Source organism: Caloenas nicobarica, chromosome 5, assembly GCF_036013445.1.
Source record: "Caloenas nicobarica isolate bCalNic1 chromosome 5, bCalNic1.hap1, whole genome shotgun sequence".
NCBI classification, from domain to species: Eukaryota; Metazoa; Chordata; class Aves; order Columbiformes; family Columbidae; genus Caloenas; species Caloenas nicobarica.
The window spans coordinates 3132888-3155552 of NC_088249.1; the positions used below are offsets into that span (position 1 = coordinate 3132888).

A 22665-nucleotide genomic window follows, 5' to 3' on the forward strand; every position below is an offset into this window, starting at 1 on the left:
ATGAGGAGAAACTTCTTTGCTGGGAGGTGCCAGAGCCTGGCCCAGGCTGCCCGGAGCGGGTGTGGAGTCTCCTGCTCTGAGACATTCAAACCCGCCTGGACCGACCCGTGTGCTCTGCTCCGGTGACCCTGCGTGAGCAGGGGGGTTGGACCGGCGGATCTCCTGAGGTCCCCTCAGCCCCGACCTCCGCTCCTGTGCGGACGCCGCTTCCCCGCCCGCCGCCTCCTTCCCGCCCTCCCGCCGCTTCCCACAATGCCCCGGCGCCAACACAAAGTCCCACGTGACCGGCGGCGCGACGAGCCCATCATGGCGTCTCCCAGCGGCTGCCGGCCCCAGCCCGGCGGGCAGGGCGGCGGGGCCGGGCCCGGGCCGGCGGCTCTGCGGGGCGCCGAGGAGGACGCCGAAGGGCTGTACGTGGCGGTGGAGCGGTGCCCGCTTTGCAACACCACCCGCCGCCGCCTCACCTGCGCCAAGTGCGTCCAGAGCGGCGACTTCGTCTTCTTCGACGGCCGCGACTCCGAGAGGTACCGAGCGGCCCTGAGGGGACGGGGCGGGAGCGGGAAACCCTCCCCTGGCCCTGCCCCGCCGCCGGGGGGCCCGCCCCGCCTCACCTCGGGCCGCGGCCGTTGACTGCCCTTCCCCCCGCCCCCCTCGGGGTGGGGGGGGCGGTTTGTCCCCCCCTTGTTGCTCCCTTGTCCCCCTTCCCTGCCCCTTGTCCCCCCCTTCCCCGCCATTCAGCCGCTGCCCCCGGCCGGGGGCCGGTAACCGGGGGTCTGGGGAACCGGTCCCGGGGCTGCCTGAGGCGGGGGGATCGCCCTGTACAAGCAGAGCAGGACCCACAGCGCCTTGCTAATAATGATAGTACTACTAATAATAACAATAATATAACGCCCTGACTTAGGTGCAGCTGTCAACCTGTGTTCATTGTATTTGGTAGAAGCTCCAGACAGTTCAGGGCAAAAAGAGCCATGCGGTGGGATACTTGAAACGCGTTATCTGTTTTTCGGCAGCACGCGTTTTCTTTTAAATCATTAAATAAAATCCGGAAGGTGTGCAAGAAAACAGCACTTTTAAAAATCTCCTTGTCTATATAAATAGTCCTAGTCATAAGCCCCATTTTGGAATTACAAAGAATACCCCACTTGAGTTAATCACGCTCCTTTTTGCGAAGCGCTGGCTCTGCGGGAGGGCGGCTGAATGAGCGATACGTCAATAAGCAAATATTCTTGTTATATGACTCAGATGCAGATCGTCCCCCCATAGCTGTGGTTCACAACACGTCCCTCCGAGATTCTAAAAAACTACGCCCAGCACCGTCTCCAGAATAACTCTGATTTCTGGCTGACGCCGTGTTTGCGGTCCTTCATTTGTAGCTTCGTTAGCAGCTGTTGGGAGTGATTTCTTGAACTATTTTGGGAAGGTGGTGAGCAGCGTGTGGTCCTTGCACCAAAGGTTCTTTGTGTCCTTCTGCCAAACACGGGAACGGCCGAGGGGACGGAGGTGTCTTTGTTCCATTAACGTTGGTGGGAGTGGGCAGAAGACCTCAGCCAGTGTGCATCAACCTGCAAAATTAAGACCTTAGTCTGCCCTGGATGGGTTTTCTCTTTTTTTTACATGAAAGATTGTGGCATGGAACCACAAACTGTATTTAGTCTTTCTAAAATAGACGGAAAACTTGTGTTTGTGTGAGACTGCTCAGGGTTATCCGCAGCTTCCGTGAAAAAAATTTGGTTTGGAGTTTGGAACAAAAACCAACTTTTTTCCTGCTCCTTTTGTAGCCTTAAGATTTTGGGTAAACATCTAGCTTAATTATAGAAATTTAACCGTAGTCTTTGTTACAGTGGAACCACTGTTGTTCCCTGCTAACCAAGGCTTAAGGAATTTCTTTACCCACCAGAAAAATGAAACCATAAAGAAGCAGCTTTAGCCAAAGTACCAGAAGCAACAGCTTGTTGGAAAAAAGACAAACAAAAAAACCCCCTTACTTTATCTTCCTCATGTATTCTCATGTGAGACAAGATCAGCTTTTCAGTCTGCCAGTTTTCACTGCATCCTCCTAGGATTTAACTGTCCCATTTATCTATGGCTAGAAGACATTCAGTATAATTGTGCTGTGTTTTTTGAATGCAGGAGGTATTTTTGCTTTTTTTTGTCTTTTTTTTTTTTTGTTCCCCTCTGCCTGGACATCATGGTCCCATCTGCGGGGGTTGCTGCTGTTCTTTCTACAGCCTCCATTCAGAAACTTTCATTGAAAACAGCAGCTTCACGTTAATAAATTAAAAGAACAGCATAACATATATGAATAACACGGTAACATAAGCGTGCTTGGTTGCAGCAGGAGCGCTCAGAGCACGGACAGAGCCCTGTAAAGCTCGGATTTCTTCTTGTTCTTTTGAGGATAATGGAATTACTTTTTTTTTTTTTTTAAACTGTGCTTGAAATATTTTGTCCGCGTTCTGTAATGCTTAAAATGGCTAATACAAAAGCAAGAAAGAGCCTTTGATTTCAGAGGTCGGTTTTCTTTGTTTCTCCGTCAGCAACGAGTGGGTGTCTATGAATTTCTTGCGATGTGAGCGGAGAGAGGGAGCGACTTTTGAAACGGTGACCCCACAGCGTGGCGAAGTCATGCGGGGACAGGTGCAGTGAACTGGCAGGATTTCAGGCTGTGTTTGCTGTCATCGTTATTTATTTGTTTATTTTATGCCTTCTAGTAGTAGCTGGGTTAATTTTAGACCGGCGAGGAGGCCGGCAGGATCGTGACAAGGGCTTTTCTGTGCGACTCGGTTATAAGCGCAGTGTGAGAAATTCAGAATGTGGAAGCGCGTGGGGTCGCTTGGGCCTCCTGTTCGTCTTTTTGAAGTGTGGCAGGTTGGGGAAAAGGATTGTTCTCTCTCTTGTGGAAGTAAAGAAAGCAAATGTTACTCCTTGTATCCAACAGTGTTTTATTTTTAGAAATTTCTCGTGATTTTTCCTTATAAGAAGATAAATGATTTCATGTTCTAACAGCTAGATTTATTTCGGATTCCTTTTTGTTGGACTACTTTGTGTGCTATCTTTTATAATAGCTACAGTAAGATCGAAGTTGTTCATATGTCTGGCAAAAATCACACCCTGCATCTGTGAGGGGGAGAGACTGAGGAGCTGTTAAGATAAATTATTGAAGTGCAGCTACAATTAAGGATGAGTAATCCGGAAGTCCTCCCGTAGAATAATCACTGACATTCTTCTTTTCATTAGTAATGTGTTGTATATCTGAAAGCTAAGCCAGCATCTTGATGTTGGCTCCAGCTCAGAGTCTCTTCTTCCTCCCAGGACTTTACTCCAGCCTGTCATACACATAAATTTACAAGCGTCCCAAATTGCTTTGCTTTATACATCTGCAGGCGGCAAAAGCCAAAGACAATGTAATTGTGACATCTAAGCCTGTCTGGCTTCTCTAAGCTGGGGGTTATGATTAGGAATGGTGACTTTTTGCAGCAATTATGTTTTATTATAGTGAATAGGTACAGTAATGGCTGCATCTGTTGCTGTCCTCAACTCCTTCAGCATTAATCAATTCCTATAGATTAAGAAGTCCTCTTTTCTGGTTGCTTCTCTGTAATTATGAACGCGTGGAAATAAGCCAGGTAACCATAGAAAATCTCAGCTTAACGTGATAAGACTTGAGGAAAGAGAAACATTTAATGGATAATTTGAGATGTTGAGTTCTCTGCTGCTCTCAGTTTACGTTTTATGGGAGTTCCTGTAATAGTTCATCCAACATTTTGTTTCTTTGCCAAATTGGGAGGCTGTAGATACATAGAGAAAAATTAGTTATACTATGCAATGCAATTAAAATTAGGGCTATATAAAGAAATGGAAATGCTTGTTTAGGAGAAACCTGCTAAAGAAGTTTGTAGGAGCTGTTTGACACAGTTGCTGAAGCGTGTGGTGAGCAGTAATTTTTGCAGGGCTTTCACAAATATTTCTGTCTTCCCTCCCCAGCAAGAACTTAAATTAAGTCTCAGATTCTTGACAGATCATTCAACTTTTCGCCGATGCGACGGACGTGATTTGGGCAGCTGCGTTGAGTCAGACTCCGTGCCCATCAACCCGGCATTGAAAACAAGAATTGCCAAAGCGCCACAGCTCCCGCTCCCTGTGTTGGTGCCCGGTGGCACGTTTCTGCGCCAGGTTATTTTTGGTTGCAGCCAAAGGTCAGGGCTACAGTAGGTGTGTTTGACCGTGGTAAACAGGAGCCTGGTACAAGGTGCTTTTTGCAATTTCCACGATGACTGGTGGGGTGAGGACACGCAGGAAGAATGAACGGGCTCTGGTTGCGCCACATTCCTCTGGCTCACGCGTGGCCTCCGGCTTTTGCGCCAAGCACCTGCGTTTGGTTTGTTTTGGAAGGAAAACAGGTAGTTTTTGGTTGGCTACAAAGGCAGCAGCCGGTGGTTTTGATGTTGTTTTAATGTTAACGTCATCTGGAAGGATGATTACACACTTTCTGAACCCAAGGTTAGTGCCCAAGCTTTCAGGTTGCAGCAATTCAAGGAAAAAAACATGAATTTTAAAGGTTTACCTGAAATCAAACCCACAGAGTTGAGCGGACAGAAAGAGGCCCAAGGTGCCATCCTGTCAAGGCTTACTGTATAATTTTTTCTAAATAAAGCTTAGATATCCCTGAAATAAAGGACTTGGTGGGTTTTAAGTGAAATATTAGATTTTTGTTAGGATGAAATTGTTGATTCTACGTGATCCAGAGGGAAATTAGTGAATTGTTTCTCCGTACATGGACTTAACCCAATACGCGCTGTTGAGGCTGAGAGCAGGACGGTGCTGCAACATGGCAAACACAGAGAAAGCTGGGAAGCCATATGCTGGCAGAAGACAAAGCACATTTGCTTTTTTTTTTTGTCTAAATCTCTTGGCTGTCTCTGCCGTTTGCTCTTTCTGCTAGCTTTGTCACTTCATGCTTCATTGTAATGTCTCAATATGCATTGTTCATACTTTCTTCAGATATATTTCTCAATGCCTTGTGGAACGTGGAGGGGAGCAGAACGTGGTTGCTGCATGTTCAAAGGGTTGAAAACACAGGATGATGAATCTTAAAAAAAAAAAAAAAAAAATCCCTTCTGGTCAGTTCTTTGCAGTTCCCCTACCTGAGACATCTGGTGAAGCTGAACTCAAGCAGACACTTGAGTCACGGACTCGTGACGGCTGCAAGCACCTCGTAGAAATAAAGATAAGGCAATGCAACTTATTGCTGTTACGAATACAAGAAAGATTTGGCTGTCATGTAAAAGGCTTGAGAGCGCGCTGTCCTGTTTGGACCCATTAATGAATAAAGTGTGAGACACGCGATAGAAGGGAGAAAACACAGTGTATAGTGTGTGAAAACCTGCGTTTCCCACTGCCAGAGCGGACCCAGCTAAAACCATCCCAGCTTGTGAAATGACACAGTTCAGACTCACTGTGGTATCTGAGGTAGTACTTTAATTTCTCCAGCCGCTAAAGGTTTTTAGAGTACTATTTTTCTTCGTACACAAAATATTGATGTTGCTAAACTATAAGTCTTCTCAAAATAGCAAGTGATTTGCTTACAAGTTCTGACAAGCTGATGTTTCCTCAGCTTAGAGACTCTGTTGCAATTCCTGTGAGACAGACGCTCTAGGATTCTGCAAGAGTTTTATATGTTTAGCCATTGCTTCCCAAGATTAAGACAGATAGTTGAGGTTTAGAGACTCCCACAAGCTCCAATCCTTTTATTGTTTTCAAACAACTTACAATGCCATATTGTGCAAAATATCGATAAAGCCCATTTAATCTCTTCCAGGTTTTCAGACAAGAAAGAAAGGCTGATGCATCTTAAAACCAAACAGAGGGAATTCCAAAACCAGTAAGTTGTAGTTATTAAATGAAAACAAACTATATGAACTCTCAGAAAAACACAGCAGTCTCTCTAACGCACTGTTGCTGGAGACAGATGTAGTCCAGATAGTCATAAAATTTTCAATCGTGTTTTTTCTTCTAGTGTTTTGAAGGCCATGGAAGGGAAAGAGATAACTGATCAGCTGGTGAGTTGTTCATGTGTCCCATAGTTTTTAAACTCTCTGAATTCCTAGATCTTAAAATTAAAATTTACCTTGAGGGTGTTGTGTTGCTTTCCCAAAAAGCCCGTTGTAAGCAAAACTGAAATTGGCTCTGCAAGCAGAGTGCTCCAAACGGTCAGTATTTTTCATTTCTTCCTAGATATTTGTTCAATAACTTATTATACTGATTGACTTTATACTAAGCATTCAATTTTTTGGTGGTATTCTTCTGTGCACAAAACGGTAAATGAAATATTAATTTGTTCGTCTGATGCAATTAAAAGCATCCTGCTACTTTTGCACTAAAGCTGCTGGCTTTGTTGTTAATCATTAGTCAGGGTGCTTGAAGTCGTTTGTGCCCTAGAGCTGCTGAATGTTGCTTTTTTTTTTTTTCAGAGATGGAAAATAATGTCTTGTAAGATGAGGATTGAGCAGCTGAAACAGACCATTTGCAAAGAAAATGATGAAATGACAAGATGTGAGTAATGCCTGTGCTTTTGCGATGTGCAAAACTCTATGCTTTAGAGTGAAAAATCAATTGATGCGAATTTGAGTGTTAGTTTTTAAAAAATGGTGGATTTCCAAAACCGTCCCTTCTTAAATCAGCTTGAAGGCAAATCGGTGAGTGGAGTTTAGCCTTTTTATGCTCAGGTTTTAATTAGCGAACAGTAGACATTATTCAGCTGGATGGAGATGGTTTTGCAACAGCTTTAAAACTAAATGCTTAGCAGGCGATGACTCTGGCTTTGTCCCTAGAGATGGCTTTATTCAGTATAGCGGTTTTGAAGAGGAGCAAACAGCTCTGCAGCTGTTACAAATTTCATGTAACTGATGAATTTTAACCCCCACCTGTCTAGAAATTCTAAATTCCTACTTGAGCAAGACTGAAATATGGCATAGGCTGGGGAGTTGTTACCATTCAGCAGCTTCAGTTTTGCAACTCATTAAATATTTTATACACGAGAGATTTATAGGGTCGTTTCTCAGAAGAGAATATGCAGCACTCCTGGCAACCTACATGCAAAGGAAAAATAGGATGCATATTCAGAAGCATATTGATTAAGTCAGGAACGTTTTTATGACTTGAAATTCAAGAGGAGCCATAGGAAGGGTGGAAGCACAGGCATATACTTGGGAATAGTTGTAAAGGAATAGCACAAGCTTGTGGTGATAACACCAAAAAGGCTGAGATGCGAAATGATTTTCAATTCATAAGGAGGATGGATAGTAACAAATATATAATAAGAAAAAGATGAGAGAATATGCAAGCCTGTTAGCTAACAGGAAAGAGCAAATAACAGCGCAGAGAAGTCTGAAGCATTCAGCTCCTTCTTTGTTTCATCTTCGCACAAAGAAAATGTGATCAGCTGCTTAGCCAGATTAAATTTTACATCATGGGAGGATTGCAGACTAAGGAAAGAAGAAGCCAGCTAAATATTATGTTGATCGTAAGGCCTTGAAATCAAGATTCACCTTAGGGAACTTAAGGAAGAAGCTGAAGGAGTCTGTGGAGCACTTGAGAACACATGAGGGAGAGAAGATGTCCCAGGAAACAGGGTGAAAACAGCATCTTTTTTCCAAGGGTAGAGGAAGAACTGGTGACACAGTCGTCCTGTTATGAGCCTCTGACCGCTTCGTAGGTAGTTAGAAGGTAGGGAAATGAAAACCAGGCATCGCTTTGTTAAGAATAGGCCATATCAAATCAACCCCTTGTCTGGGGGTCAAGTGGAGGATGAAGATGCAACACACCTTGTCACTGGGCACTACCCCAGACTGGCTCACGAGCAAGAAAAGACATTTTCTCTGGGTGTAATAACTGTAAAGTTGACACCAAAGGCTCGGAAGGCTGCATTCAAAGAGGGGCGATACTTGTCAAACTGAGGGGGTGAGGCAGGTGGAGCTCAGCAGGAACCAGCTCCTGGCCCAGTTTTGTTCAGTGTTTTCCATAATGGCTTGTGTGGTAGAATAGAAGGTGGAATGGAGGAAACCAAGGTGGATGATGATACGACTTCTGTGGAGAGCAGGATCAAATTCAAAATTGTACAGATAAATTGACAATATCATCTGAAAAGAACAAAGTCAAGTGCATGATGTTTGGGAAAGAGAAATAAATATAATCAAAACCTGAAGTGGGGGATGATGGTGAGATTGGACAGGAAGGGACCTGGGGATTTACAAATTAAATAAAAAATATCAATCTAATGCTGTTCCAGAGAGGTTCAGACCTTATTCTGGGTTTTACTTACATGAGCATTGTATTTAAGGTGGAAACAATGATCCTGCTGTTCCCAGTATTGGTGTTACCTCAGTGGAAATCTGGAGTCCAGTTTGAGCAATTTAAGAAAGGTACAAATCAACTGGACAGAGTCTGGAAGAGAATATTAGGAATAAGACACAAGGAATGGTGAAGAAAACTCATGTTTGGTTTGGTTTAGAGAAGAGGAAGGTAAAAGCTTTTCAGTAGGTAGAAGATTATTAGGAAGAAGATAACAACTACTTTTTGTCTTTAGCCTGTGAAGAAAGGAGAAGAGGAAATCAAGAAGACTTTGGGCAACTTTGTCACCTTTTCTGCAAATGCAGCTCTGAAGGTGGCAAAATGTTAGGACCAACTAGGGGAGTGAAGTTCTTCCAGTTTCCTACTATTCTGTGAAGCATATTATCTGCAGCTTCTCTGATTCACACTCAACTTGATTAGATTTAACCTGTTAACTGACCTGTGGCCCAACCAAATTGTTGTTAGCTCAGTTACCTCAAAACTGCCCTTGCAGATAGACCCCAAATCAACTTTTGCCGTGAGTAGCCAATACATCAGGAACTCAACTTGATTCACTCTTTTTTTTCTCTTCTCTTGGATGTGGCATGGTTCATTTTTCTGAAATAAGAACAATTTCTAGAACATTGGTCTCCTGCTTTTGCAGTTGACTGGATAGCTCAGTAATTGGTGCTTCTTAAAATAAGGTTTTAAAATACGTGTGTTTGCCTCGTGTCTGTGGAAAACAATTCAAGGAGACAATCTTGCAAATGTCTGGCAGAGATCGGTGTGCCTGCGCTTGCATTTGTCAGGCGGTGTAGATGTGTGGGACATAATGGTGTCCTGAAATACTGCTGGGGACAAATTGTAATCACCTCATAAACCAGGTCATAAAGCAGAGGTGCTATGCCAAAAAAATAGGACAGTTGTTTCTGCACCAGGACCGCTAAAGAGGAAACGTGTGTGCAGTGTTCTCTGCTTCTCAAATAATTGCTGTTGGACCTGCAGAAAAGGGAGTTGACTCTGTGAAAATGTATCCTTTCAAGTACAACATGGATGTGAAAATTGAACAGATGGACATTTGACTCCTCCTCTGTCTCTTATTCTTTATGCAAAGGGAGAGTTTGGCGATATGAATTCAAGCATTAATTGATTTTTGTGTTGATGTCGCAGGGAGTACTTAAAGGAAACTGAATTACTGGCTGGCACATAAAGGTTCTTGGTATCACTCAGATTAAAGTTGATTTTTCTGCAGTTACTCTAGCACGGGGGTCACTTATTTTATAAATATGAAGACTGAAGTTCTTAGGGACATAGTTTAGAGGTGGACTTGACAGTGCTAAGTTAACAGTTGGACTCAATGATCTTAAAGATATTTTCCAACCAAAACAATTATATGATTCTACTATTAGTTCTATTCTGCATAGGAAAACTACTCTCACCTTCTTTAATTTGGGACTCTGCATCCCCCAGGTATCAGATCTTCCTTCCTACCAAACACATTGTGGATCACAACAGATCAGTTAGATGACTAGAAATAGGATCAGAGAATGGTTCGGGTGGGAAGGGCCCTTCCCAGCTCCCCCAGTGCCCCCCCTGCCATGAGCAGGGACATCTGCACCAGCTCAGGTTGCTCAGAGCCCCGTCCAGCCTGGCCTGGGATGTCTCCAGGGATGGTTCAGCCACTACTTCTCTGGCCAACCTGGGCCAGGCTCTCACCACCCTCAGGGCCAACAATTTCTTCCTCATGTCCTGAATCTCCCTCCTTTAGTTTAAACGCATCACCCCTTGTCCTATCGCAACAGGCCCCTGCTAAAAAGCCTTATAATTAATAATTCCTGCCTTTCAGGGAGAGCAGGGACCAGCTGAGGTCTGGGCAGTTCCAGCTCTGCAGGTCAAACCAGGACTAGCAGGACAGTTTGCACAGACCCAGGGATGGGAATCAGTCTTGAGTCCCATTTTTGGAATGTAGCCTTTAATTTTTGTGCACCCCTGTTGGGAAGACTGACAGTTTGAATGTGGTGTTTGAGGTAGCTAGAGCTGCTTAGAAGTTTTCTTGATTTTCAGTAGTATATAATGCAGCTGCTTTGAGCATTCTTATTGTAGCTCTGGTCTCATCTGTGCCTTGCAATCAAAATATATCAAAGAAATTATGTCAGGGCTTAGCGCTTCCCTTCTGTGCAAGGGACAGTTACCCCACTTCTTGATTACAAGAAAGCAATGCTGTCAGAGAGCCTGACTAATACTGTATCTTTTCAGCCGTAAAAACGGGAAGCGAGGGACTTGTAAATGGGGGGCTTTCGTTCACACCGAGCTCCACTAAGTTTTAGACATGTATTTGGAGAGTGTGTATAAGAAATATTTTCCTACACTTCTGTAAGACAGAGGTGGTTAACTCGCTCTCTTTAGCACCATATGGTTGTGGGAGCATCACCACAGTCAATTATTTTAGAGGAGAATCAGCAGATGCTCCTGAAGGAGATTTTTCCGAGCCGCAGTGTGCCTGACACGTGGAGTAAATTCAAGCAGATGCAGCACTTCAGTAAATAAGCACATTTCTCTTTTTGTGACTGGAAAGGGAGATTGTCAGCGTTTCCATGTGGTAACGAGGAGTCTGCATCGTTGGGATCCAAGCGCTTTAAGAGCACATACGTTGAGTGCGAAGCCCAAATAATATACACAGCTAGCAGCTGTGGTGCCAGAAATGGTGAATGAAGATGCTGTCTGCACTGGATTCTGGCTGCAAGCGATGCGTGTCTTTTTGGCCAGCACCATGCAAATGTGTACAGTCAAGTTATTTCTGTCATGCTGGTTACCTCAGAAGTTTAATTAAACTATGAAATCTTGGCTTTTCTGCTCCAAATCAAAAAATAGCTGGGGAAAGATTAATCCAAATTTCAGTCTGTTTGGAGACTTTCAGAAAGTATCGAGAAATTGTACCACTTATCAGATGGAAAATACTTAGAGTTTAGCAGGGGGTTGTGTTTTAAGCTCCTGTAGATCTTGTTTTCTATAAAGATTAATAACGCTTTTCTCAAGCTTTCTCAAGTTAATAACGCTTTTCTACAAGCACCTCACAGCTCCTTTTCCAGGGTTAACATCTGGTGCTGTTTTCACAGATGCCGAGGGGCTTCTGAGAATTAAAGAGGAGAACCAGAAGCATTATCGCAGGGCTCAGCGGCATCAGGAGAAGAAAGAGAAGATCCAGAGGCATAACCGCAAGCTGGGAGACCTGGTGGAGAAGAAAACCTACGACTTGAAAACCCAGTACGAGCACCTGGCAAACCTTCGTCGGACGCATATCCTGGAGCTGACATCAGTCATATTTCCCATTGAAGAAGTAAAGACAAGCATGAGGTACGGGAGGCTTATCCCTTTGGACTCGTTTTGCTTTGCTTTAGACACCCAGAAGTGAGTCACGTAAGTCTAAGCCAGATGCTCTGGCTCCCTTAGCACCTGTGGGGAGAAGATGTTTCCCAAAAACGAAGCGTCTGACCCAAAGACAGAGGTCCAGAGTAGAAGAATCTGGAGGTGCTAGCATCTCCCCACTGAGAGATCTGAGGTATATGTCCAATGTTAAACCTTCTTAAAATAGATAATTAAAAACCTCAGAAGAAAGGAAACTAGTTTTCGAAACAGGGAGTTTTGCAGGAGTGTTTCTACAAGCATTTTGCTCTTTGTGAAATCTGTCCAAGTTATAATCTGTTCAAGATTATATTTTTTAAAACTTCTGTAAAAACACTTGGTTCCTCTTTGGGTGCTACAGAGATCCTGCAGACCTGTCTTCTGAGAGTGACAATGCCATGACCTCGAGCACTGTGAGCAAGCTCGCGGAAGCCAGGAGAACCACGTATCTCTCGGGGAGATGGGTGTGCGATGATCACAACGGGGACACCAGCATCGGTATCACAGGGCCTTGGATAACCCTTCCTAATAACGGAGATTATTCAGCCTATTACAACTGGGTGGAAGAGAAGAAGACGACGCAAGGGCCAGGTAAGGAGCAAGGTCGGATTAGATGTCTGGGTTACTCCAGAAGCCGCGGAACTTGCAGCCTTGGATGCCAAAAGAAGGTGCTGAGGAGCAGCAGCCTGGTCCATTTGTTCTCGCCCAGACAAACCTGAGTCAGAAATAAATACCAGGACAGGGATTAGTCCGCTGAAAATCCCCTTTTGCAGGAAATGCTCCCCGGGACACAGCACAGTGTAATAGATAGTTAATTATTCACAGTTTTGATATGGTTCACATGCTGTCGTTGTAACAGGAATTCCAAGAATTACTATTTTCTACCAACTTCTGACAGATTTCACTGTAAATGATTGCTGGATTCAGGCTGTTCTCAATACTTACAAATGACATTTTCCAGAGTAGACTTGAGTAACACATTAGCACACCCACTGAGGCTTCATTCAAAATGAGACTTTTCATGATGTTTTTATTTCTTTCAGACATGGAACATAATAACCCTGCTTATACCATCAGTGCTGCTTTGTGCTATGCAACTCAGCTCGTTAACACTTTGTCTCTCATACTTGATGTAAATCTTCCCAAGAAGCTCTGCAACAGGCAAGTAAATTCACCTCTGAGGAGGTGAATCAGTGACCAGTTTTGACTGATCTTAAATTGGTTTGGTTTTGGGAACAAAGTCATTACCCAGAACAGCTTTCGTGGTAGCGGTTGATGGCTCATGGGTTTTTGTGTTGTTTAATTTTGGATGGAGGGCTAGTAGGATTTTAGACCACAGTTAACAGTCCCTCCCTCCTTTTTTACCTCCTGAGAGTGTAGACCAACCATCACAGATAAAAATAACAGCTTTCTAACTGGCTTAAAGCAGCGTCCTCAAATTAGAAATGAAATATGACCTTCCGTGAACAGCACTTTTCATTTTATGAGACCCTACTGTGCTTTACAAAATCCCAGCCCAATTCAGCAGCTCTTAGTCATCTTGAATAACTCTGCTACATTAAGCGCTGTAGAACAAGTCCTTATAATATGGCATGACAGCAGTGTAATTCTTTTTGGGATAAAACACCTATGGGGAACACACCTGCCTGCCAAACGTCTGGGAGTCTATTGCGTAAACCCCATTTGTGATGAAAAGCACTATTAGATTTTTTTTTTATATATATATATATATATGTCTATGTGGAGCAGATGGGATCTGTACAGAAGTAGAACTGAGGGAGCTTGGACCTCGTCAGTCTTCCAAGGTCTTAATTATGTTGTTGAGATTCTTTAGGTGTTTAAAATAGTGGCTGCCAAAGTGAGGGCACAACAGTTGTGTGGGGTCTCTGCATTTTTTTTTTTTTTTGTACTATTATTTGGGTGCTCGGTCTCCGCAGAAGGAAAAGGTTGGGAACGGGAAATGATGCAAGATGTAAAAGGAGAGCTGAAATAGGTTGGCTGCAGTGGACCTTTGAGTTTCCTACAGTTTACATCACTTGTCCTGCTGAAACCGGTGAGACCGGGGCAAGCAGTGCTCGTCGATGAAACGCTCACAGTCTTGCTAGGTGAAAAATTAATCTCCTGAGCACTCCAAAACTGGCTGTACAGTTTAAACAAGTGCATGCTGTGAGGATTTTTACTCTGGGATTTTTTAGGAAGCCAGGGCACAGAATGCTGATGTCTCCAGTAGGTGTATTTTCACAGCACTTTGCTTTCTTTATATATGTATATACATGTGTTTGATGTTTCAACAGCGAGTTCTGTGGAGAGAATCTCAGCAGACACAGGTTCATGCGGGCAGTGAAGAAGCTGAATGCGAATATCCTTCACCTTTGCTTCTCTCAGGTAGGGGGAATGCACATTTGGATTCTTTTGGACGGCTTTTAAAATATCAGCTGTGCCTGCAGGTTTCCTCCTGTAACTGATCATGTATTTTTCTTACCTCCCCCATGGAAGCACGTCAATTTAGACCTGTTGCACCCGCTGCATACGCTCAGGAACCTCATGTACCTGGTCAGCCCAGACACGGAGAATTTGGGCAGGTAAGAAAAGCGATACCTCAGCACCCTTGTGACCCTTTTGGAGATACGCGTTTGCCATGTTACTTACGAGGAAAATTCTTCTCTTCTGCTGTACCTATAGATAAGCCCTCAGCACACCAGAAATCAGGATATTTACAAGGAGAGGACAGAAAAAGGGGGTCCTGAGTAGGAAATTAGGTTTCAGAGATGTGTGGTGTGCTTCTGGCAGGCTCAGCCAGAGGCTTTGTAGCTGATGATGCCAGGCAGTCTCACTCTGCTCTGAATATGACCCTACCAGCATCTTGCCAACAGGTAAATACCTAAGAGAATCCAGCAATATAAACCCTTAAACGAATACTAGGTAAACCTTTCCCAAAATACTTCAGTCAACGAACACTCTAGACCAAAGTCAACACTTCAAATAAACTTAATTTATATGTAAATTAAGATTAAAGACAATTTTTCTGTTAACTTAATACATGATGAAAAGAACATCAGTTCCTGTGGGCTACATGCACCAGATTTAATAATTTTTTTTTTTTTACAACTTATATTTAAGAAAGCCAACAACATTGATTTCCTGATGGGATAATCCAGTCACAAATCACTTGTGTCTGAGGTAGTCTGCAATTATTTGTTTAATCTGACTAGTGCTTTATTCCCCCTTAAACACAGTAATGTTCTGAAACCTACTTTTCCACTTTGTTCTCATGTACAGATCTGGTTTTATTTAAAAACCTGCAGTGCCACTACCAGGACCCGAATGCACGTCTCTAATCACTTACCTTCTGTTCTTTGGGTACATCCCTACTGATTCAACCTGAAGATACAGGGAGCCAAATCTTTGTAACGTAGCTCAGTTTGGAAAAAAAATGATATGCTTTTGCTGCTGCTTCTCTGCAAACCAGGAGAGTGCAGGAAATACCTGGAGAGTGAAGAACTGTGTCCTGGAAAGCAGCTGCTGTAAAGGTGCCACAGATGGGCTCATGTCTCTGTGCAAACGTTACAGAGCATCAAATGCATCAGTTGGGTCCATGTAGTGAACTAAGAGGTTACAAGGAAGAGTCAGAGAAGATCCAGTCTGTATGAAACAGTCTCAGCTCGCTAGAGATGAGATTGAGAGAGAACTTGATTTCCACACCTTCACAGGGAGAAAATACAGGCTATTGAATGGCTTTACAGACACCATTGGAAGTGAAGAGTTTGAGCTAGGTTGAAATAAGGCACATGCGTTTAATGCAGAGATTAATTACATGCAAGAATGAAAGGGGGGATTCTCTTTCCTTATGCTGTCAAGGCTGGATGCATTTCTGGAATGGATGTTTTCATCAGGCAGAGGTTACTGGGCTCCTCAGGACAGGGGGAATGTCTAGAATGTAATCATAAAATCACAGAATTATTTGGGTTGGAAGGGACCTTCCCAGGTCCCCCAGTGCCCCCCGTGCCATGAGCAGGGGCATCTGCACCAGCTCAGGTTGCTCAGAGCCCCGTCCAGCCTGGCCTGGGATGTCTCCAGGGATGGTTCAGCCACCACCTCTCTGGCCAACCTGGGCCAGGCTCTCACCACCCTCAGGGCTAACAATTTCTTCCTCATGTCTGGCTTGAACTTCCCCTTCTTTGTCTTAAACCCATCAGCCCTTGTCCTATCACAACAGGCCCTGCTGAAAAGTCTGTCCCCATCTTTCTTATCAGCCCCTTTTAAGTATGGAGAGGCCGCACTAAGGTCTCCCCAGAGCTTCTCTTCTCCAGCTGATCACCCCAGCTCTCTCAGCCTGTCCTCCCAGCAGAGCTGTTCCAGCCTCGGGTCATTCCTGGGGCTCCTCTGGCCCCTCTCCAGCAGGTCCATGTGTGTCCTGTGCTGAGGCCCCAGAGCTGGCCCAGCACTGCAGGGGGGGCTCACCGAGCGGGGCAGAGGGGCAGAGTCACCTCCCTCCACCTGCTGCCCACGGGGCTGGGGATGCAGCCCAAGATACAAGTGGCTTCTGGGCTGCAAGCGCACTTTGCTGGGTCATGTCCAACCTTTCATCCCCCAGCACCCCCAAGTCCTTCTCCTGGGGGCTGCTCTCCATCCCTGCATCTGATACTGAGGGCTGCCCTGACCCAGGTGCAGGACCTTGCACTTGGCCTTGTTGAACCTCCTGAGGTTCGCATGGGCCCACTTCTTGAGCTTGTCCAGGTCCCTCTGGATGACATCCTGTCCCTCAGGTGTGTCAACTGCACCACTCAGCTCTTTTTTAATGGCCTTTGTGATAGAACAGGTCACTCTAGATGATCTAATGGTCCCTTCTGGCCTTGAACCTGATGACTCTCTTCTCAGGTTGCCTTGTTAAGCAGAATGCTTTGCCAGAAGGCAGTGCTCCCATTCCTTTCCGCATTATGAAAGAGGAGTGTTTACCTTTAATTTCTCAGCTGTCTGCAGAGTTTGCAGCAACCAGCTCTCTTTATTTTCCTTTAGATATCTAGGCCTAGAGTTGCCTGATAGTCTCCTGTATAAGTTACCGTTTTCAGATATAATTTTACCAACCTTCAGTTGCTGTGGGGAGTCCCCCGTGTTTCACCACCTCCGTGAAAACCTCACACAGGGTCACCAGCCTCTGAAACCATCTGTTTTGGCTCAGTAAGGGTATTTCAGATTTTGGCTGCCCGTACTCCAGTGCAAAGCAGCGGGATGGGGCGGATGCAATTGCTTCTCCCACCAGGCAGTGGCAGCAGGTAACACAGAGTCACAGCACGGGTGGGTTTGGCCAGAACCTCCGGAGATCCAGCCCATCGCCCCACTCAAAGCAGAACCGACTGGAGCACGTTGGCAGACCGGGGACAGATGTTTTAGCAGGGCCTGTTGCGATAGGACAAGGGCTGATGGTTTTAAACTAAAGGAGAGAGATTCAGACTGGACATGAGGAAGAAATTGTTGGCCCTGAGGGTGGTGAGAGCCTGGCCCAGGTTGGCCAGAGAGGTGGTGGATGAACCATCCCTGGAGACATCCCAGGCCAGGCTGGACGGGGCTCTGAGCAACCTGAGCTGGTGCAGATGTCCCTGCTCATGGCAGGGGGGGCACTGGGGGAGCTGGGAAGGTCCCTTCCAACCCAAATAATTCTGTGACTCTATGATTCTAAGTTACTCAGGACTGTGGCCGTCAAGATTTTTAATATCTCCAGTTATGGCAACCTCACAGCCTCTCTGGGCAACCTGTTCCAGTGTTTGACCAGCCTCATAGTAAAAAAGTTGTTGAGATGTTGCTCAGGGTAAGTGTTGCTGTGGGCAGTATCTCCAGTGAGTTGTGCCAACCTGGTTCTCTAAGCTGTGAACTCCACCCTTCCGCTGGCTGACAGAGCCGCAGCGTCTCGGCCTGGCCAGGGCTGGTGTTAAAAATAAAAACCGTTCCACATCAAGCTGAGATTTCCACCAGTGGAGCTGTGAGGTATTACCAAAACTGGGGTTTTTTTTGCGTGTGCGTGTTTCGCCATCCGCTGCCAAAGTGGAATAGCTTTTGGGCCATTCCTGCTCTGTGGATCGGAACCAGCTATCGCTTCCTTGGCCAAATGTTTTTGTTTCACCATTGTCAGTTACCTCTGTAGCCAGCGAGTTTCTCTCTTGCTGACTGATAAACAAAGAGATGTTTTAATTTCTCTGCTAGATGCAGGACAGAGCAGGGTGCTTTGGGATGTCTGAGGCTCATACCAGCGAGGTGACCTGGGGATTGGAATAGAAGATCTTTTGGGGTCCCTTCCAATCCCAGAGTGTCAGGGATTGGAAGGGACCTCGAAAGCTCACCCAGTCCAATCCCCCCGCCGGAGCAGGAACACCCAGATGAGGTTACACAGGGAGGTGTCCAGGCGGGTTGGAATGTCTGCAGAGAAGGAGACTCCACAACCTCCCTGGGCAGCCTGGGCCAGGCTCTGGCACCCTCACTGAGTTGTTTCTTCTCATATTTAAGTGGAACCTCCTGTGTTCCAGTTTGTACCCATTGCCCCTTGTCCTATCATTGGTTGTCACCGAGAAGAGCCTGGCTCCATCCTCCTGACACTCACCCTTTCCATATTGATCACCATGAATGAGGTCACCCCTCAGTCTCCTCTCCTCCAAGCTCAAGAGCCCCAGCTCCCTCAGCCTTTCCTCACACGGGAGATGCTCCACTCCCTTCAGCATCTTCGTGGCTGCGCTGGACTCTCTCCAGCAGTTCCCTGTCCTTCTGGAACTGAGGGGCCCAGAACTGGACACAATATTCCAGATGCGGTCTCACCAGGGCAGAGCAGAGGGGCAGGAGAACCTCTCTGACCTACTGACCACCCCCTTCTAATCCACCCCAGGAACCATTGGCCTTCCTGGCCACAAGGGCCCAGTGCTGGCTCATGGTCACCCTGCTGTCCCCAGGACCCCCAGGTCCCTTTCCCCTACACTGCTCTACAACAGGTCATTCCCCAACTTATACTGGAACCTGGGGTTGTTCCTGCCTGACTCTACACTTGCCCTAACATTCTGTGATTCAGTGATTCTGTGACGGTCCCACGCGGGCTGACCCCGTTGTGTCCGCATTCACAGGTCCGGCCCTTTCGAAATCAGTGCCGACCTTGAAGACTCCATGGAATTCGTGGACCCCAGCGCTACCGGCGAAACGGATGAGAGCGGCGACGAGCGCGTCAGCGACGAAGAGACGGACCTGGGGACGGACTGGGAGAACCTGCCGAGCCCCAGGTTCTGCGACATCCCCTCCCAGCAGGCGGAGATGCTGCAGAGCCAGAGCACGCAGGCGTCCCAGCCCATCGCCAGCAGCAGCGCCGGGGGAATGATCTCGTCCGCCGCCGCCTCCGTGACCTCCTGGCTCAAGGCGTACACGGGACATCGCTAACCAGCGCGGGAAAAGGCTCGGAGGGTTCGCCGAAGGGATCCCTCCCCACCGATGCTGTAGTAAAAACCTTACATATTCAGTTTAAGTAGTGCCTGGAACAAAGGAAAGGTCAGACTTTCATTTTGTAAACCAGAAAAAAAAAAACAAAACACAAACCCCAAACCTTTTTATTTACCCAAAATGACTGTGATGGTACCATTTTTGTAAATTAGCTAGTTATGTACTTCTGACGGATTCTGTGATGGCACTTTGTGTCCTGGTTCTGTCTGCGTTATTATCGAGGAAAAAGGACCCGGCAGCCTCCAGCTCTGCTTTCTGAAGAAGAAACAGATTTTGGAGATTTGGATCGGGATCGAGAAGGCTGCTCGGTGTGCAGCCTGGACAGCCCTGCAAATGCAGTTCACATTTTCTTAACTCCTTACAGGGTTTTTTCATTTGTGTGTGTTTTAAATCTGTCTTGCATAATGCAAAAATGCGTATTTCTAAATTTTTTTCATTCAGGACATGAAAATGATGCATTTTTAACATGTTTTCTAATCTCTGTTGCCATATTTTTAATACAAAGAATCAGCATGGACAGGAATTCTCATAGCAAATTGCTCTTATTTTAGATTTGGTTGTGAATCTTTACCCAGTTTTGCCGTAGAAAACTGGCTTGTTTCATGCTGTTTCCACTGGTTGGTAGTCTGGAAGTTTCGTGTTGTGCTGGCCGAAGCACACAGGCTCTTTACTCTTAATATCACACACCAAAGAAACACTGGACATTCTCTTCGCTAGACCCACATTTGACACCAATACAGGATTGCGTTGTTGCAATAATATTTATCGGTTACGCCACCACGTTGCCACTTTTTTAATACTAGAAAAACCTCATTTCATGCTAATTTAATGAAGTCACATGTTCTCCACACTACATGTATTTTAAACCCGATTTTATTTTGTGTTTATGGTGGGGTTTATGTTCTTCTCTAGTTTAGTGAATGCCAAGACGTCGGTTTCATTTCGCTGCAGAGCTGGGACGTGGCGCTTCTCCATGGGGTAAACTGGTGTAAAGGCAGATTCCCAGCCCTCCCAGAGGGAAGATTTCTGCCGTGTTTGCCGTCCCAGCCCCGGGGCTGCTGTCCTGCCGTCTCACGGGGCGTTTTGGGTGGTTTTGCTCTGTTCTGACGCAGGTGGAAACACGGTTTTGGTACTGATGTCCACGTACCCCAGCGAGCTCCACACCAGGGGGATCGGCTGAGCATCGTGTCCCCCAGCCCCTCCTGTACAGCAGCTCCTTCTCTTTGGCCTGGGGGATGGAAATCTATGGTCAGTAGTTTCTTTTTTCTTTTTTTAAACCAAAGATCCTTAACTCCACTTGTTCGATGGGGACACCCTGGGTCCTGCCATTCTTTTGGTCTAAGGCAAGGCTGTCAAACATTCATTACATGAACCTCTTGGTTACCTTCGGAGGGCCGAATGTAATTTTAGGACTGGATAAATGTTGGAGTAGTTACGTTTATACAGACCCAAAATTACATTCAGCCCTTTGAAGGCAAATGCTAGGCTGGTGTGGTCCCCAGCGAAAATGAGTTTGATGCTCCTGGTCTACAGGGTGTTTCAAAAAGATGGACCCAATTTGAAATCGCCGCCTTTTGAAACTGGGTCGAACTTTTTGAAACACCGTGTAAATCCAGCAGTTGGGTTTAAGAGATCAGCCAAGACTCCCTTGACTGTGGTGATGGGCTGGGAGGATTTAGTCTGCTCAGTTCACGGCATTTTACTCGCAACTATTGGACCCTTTGCAATTTTGAGTAACCATCACACACCAGTGCTATATACTGGGTATACTGGGCTCTTAGCATTGCACAGCTCCTTCTGCTCCCCATTTATTTTGCACTGGACTCTGCCATATAAATATCTTCCTTTTTTTTGTTTTTTAATATGCATTTTAGTCACTCTTTCATTGCTGCCTTTGTGCTACTTTGAACCCCTAAAGGTCAGGCCGTGATTCTGCTTTGTGCACTCTCATTTACTTAGGGGTAAAAAAAAAAACAACAACAAACACAACACCATCACAAAAACCTTTTAAAGCCATATACTTCATAACCACGTTTTCCAAATAATTTATTTGCAACCATGTCATATTCTGAAAGTGCACAAGGGCACTGCGAGGAGGTTAAGACACATTGGGGAAGGTCTTTTCACGAAAATGTTTTTTGTACAGAATACAGATTGTGGTTTGTGTTTTTTAAAAGTGTTCTGCACATGTGTAGCTGAGGAAGACTCGTGTGTGTCCAAACCTTGAGTGCAATCACCAGGATTAGTTTTCCAGGTTTGTTTTGGGGGCAGGGGAGGGAATACCTGTAATTATAGATTTGATGACAGCCAGCTGTGGGTTTTACAAAACACTTTGCGTAGCATGAATGCGGGAATTTCGGTTTAGGCCTTGACTTTTGTCCGTGACAGGTGATCTGGGGTGGCTGATTAGAGCCGCCAAGGAAGAGCCTGAAAATCGGGAGCCTTGGCCAGGATGGGCCACCCGGGGTCACTTGTCACCCACAAAATCTCGGGGCCTCTCTCTGCAACTTCCAAACTAGATGTAACTAAACACAAATGGTTTTGTTTTTCTAAATTTTATTGTATTATTGCAATAAATCTTTAACAGTATTTTTTTTTTTAAGTTGTATATTTATAATTGTTACTTCTGTGTGGTTTGTTTTTATCCGTGCTGGGCAAGTACACAAGAATTTCCAGCCTTCAAAGCATCGCAGGGACCGGAGCTGTTACAGTGCAGTCGTACAGCAGTGGAATAATAGTCATCCTACAAAAATACTCTTACATCAAATAACTGCATCTCTGTTGGAGCAGGGAGAGGAGTCCTGCAAAACGTCCGCACACGTATGTAACACGCAAACGGGTAAATCCCTCCTGGCTTGGAGCCGCTCCTCTGCCCAGTGGCATTTGTTTCACCAGGTGCTGAGCCTGAATTATTTCCGTGCACGATTGCGGGAGGACACGAGCGCGCGTCTTTGGAAGGAGGTAATTATTGAAGTGAGCTGTTGTGTGTCTGAGCAACGGGGATGGGAAAGGGCAAGATTTGTCACCAAGAAGCTCTGTCCTGGGTCACTGAATGATGGAGGGGAAGCTGTAGATGTCCCTGCTCATGGCAGGGGTTGGACTAGTTAAGCTTTGAAGGTCCCTGCCCACCCAAACCGTTCTCAATCTACAAAACAACCTGTCCCTGCTCTGAGGTTGCCTGGACCAGCCCAACATCTACAGCTGAGGCTCTCGGGGACATGGTTTAGTGCTAGGTTTAGGTTATGGTTGGACTTGAGCTTAAGGGTCTCTTCCAACCAAAATGATTCTATGATTCTAACAGGCTGGGGAGGACAAACAGCCCTGAGGAGGCTTCAGCACCGTCCCCACCTTGCAAGAAGTGGGACCCTAGACAGACACTGGAGGCATCAGCGCAGTTTGGTGTGAAACGATGGTTCTGCGGGCAGAAACTGCAGAAAGTGAACTGGGGCCAACGGCGGGGAAGGG

General features: G+C 45.7%; 1 protein-coding gene across 1 annotated transcript; it reads left to right on the forward strand.

The window, feature by feature from the left end:
• Positions 1-252: 252 nt before the first annotated feature.
• Positions 253-21802, forward strand: ATG14 (autophagy related 14). Its single transcript, XM_065636956.1, has 10 exons — positions 253-524; positions 5819-5881; positions 6017-6059; positions 6471-6552; positions 11445-11682; positions 12092-12321; positions 12774-12895; positions 14029-14115; positions 14227-14312; positions 18834-21802. Exons 1-10 carry the CDS (start codon positions 253-255, stop codon positions 19138-19140), a joined length of 1530 nt encoding a protein of 509 aa, XP_065493028.1. The 3' UTR covers positions 19141-21802.
• Positions 21803-22665: the final 863 nt, after the last annotated feature.

Coding starts and splice junctions, on each gene's coding strand:
- ATG14 (XM_065636956.1), top strand. CDS start 253: ATGCCCCGGCGCCAACACAAAGTCCCACGTGACCGGCGGCGCGACGAG. Junction 5,882..6,016: donor CAGAGGGAATTCCAAAACCA/GTAAGTTGTAGT, acceptor TTTTTCTTCTAG/TGTTTTGAAGGCCATGGAAG. Junction 6,553..11,444: donor AAATGATGAAATGACAAGAT/GTGAGTAATGCC, acceptor CTGTTTTCACAG/ATGCCGAGGGGCTTCTGAGA.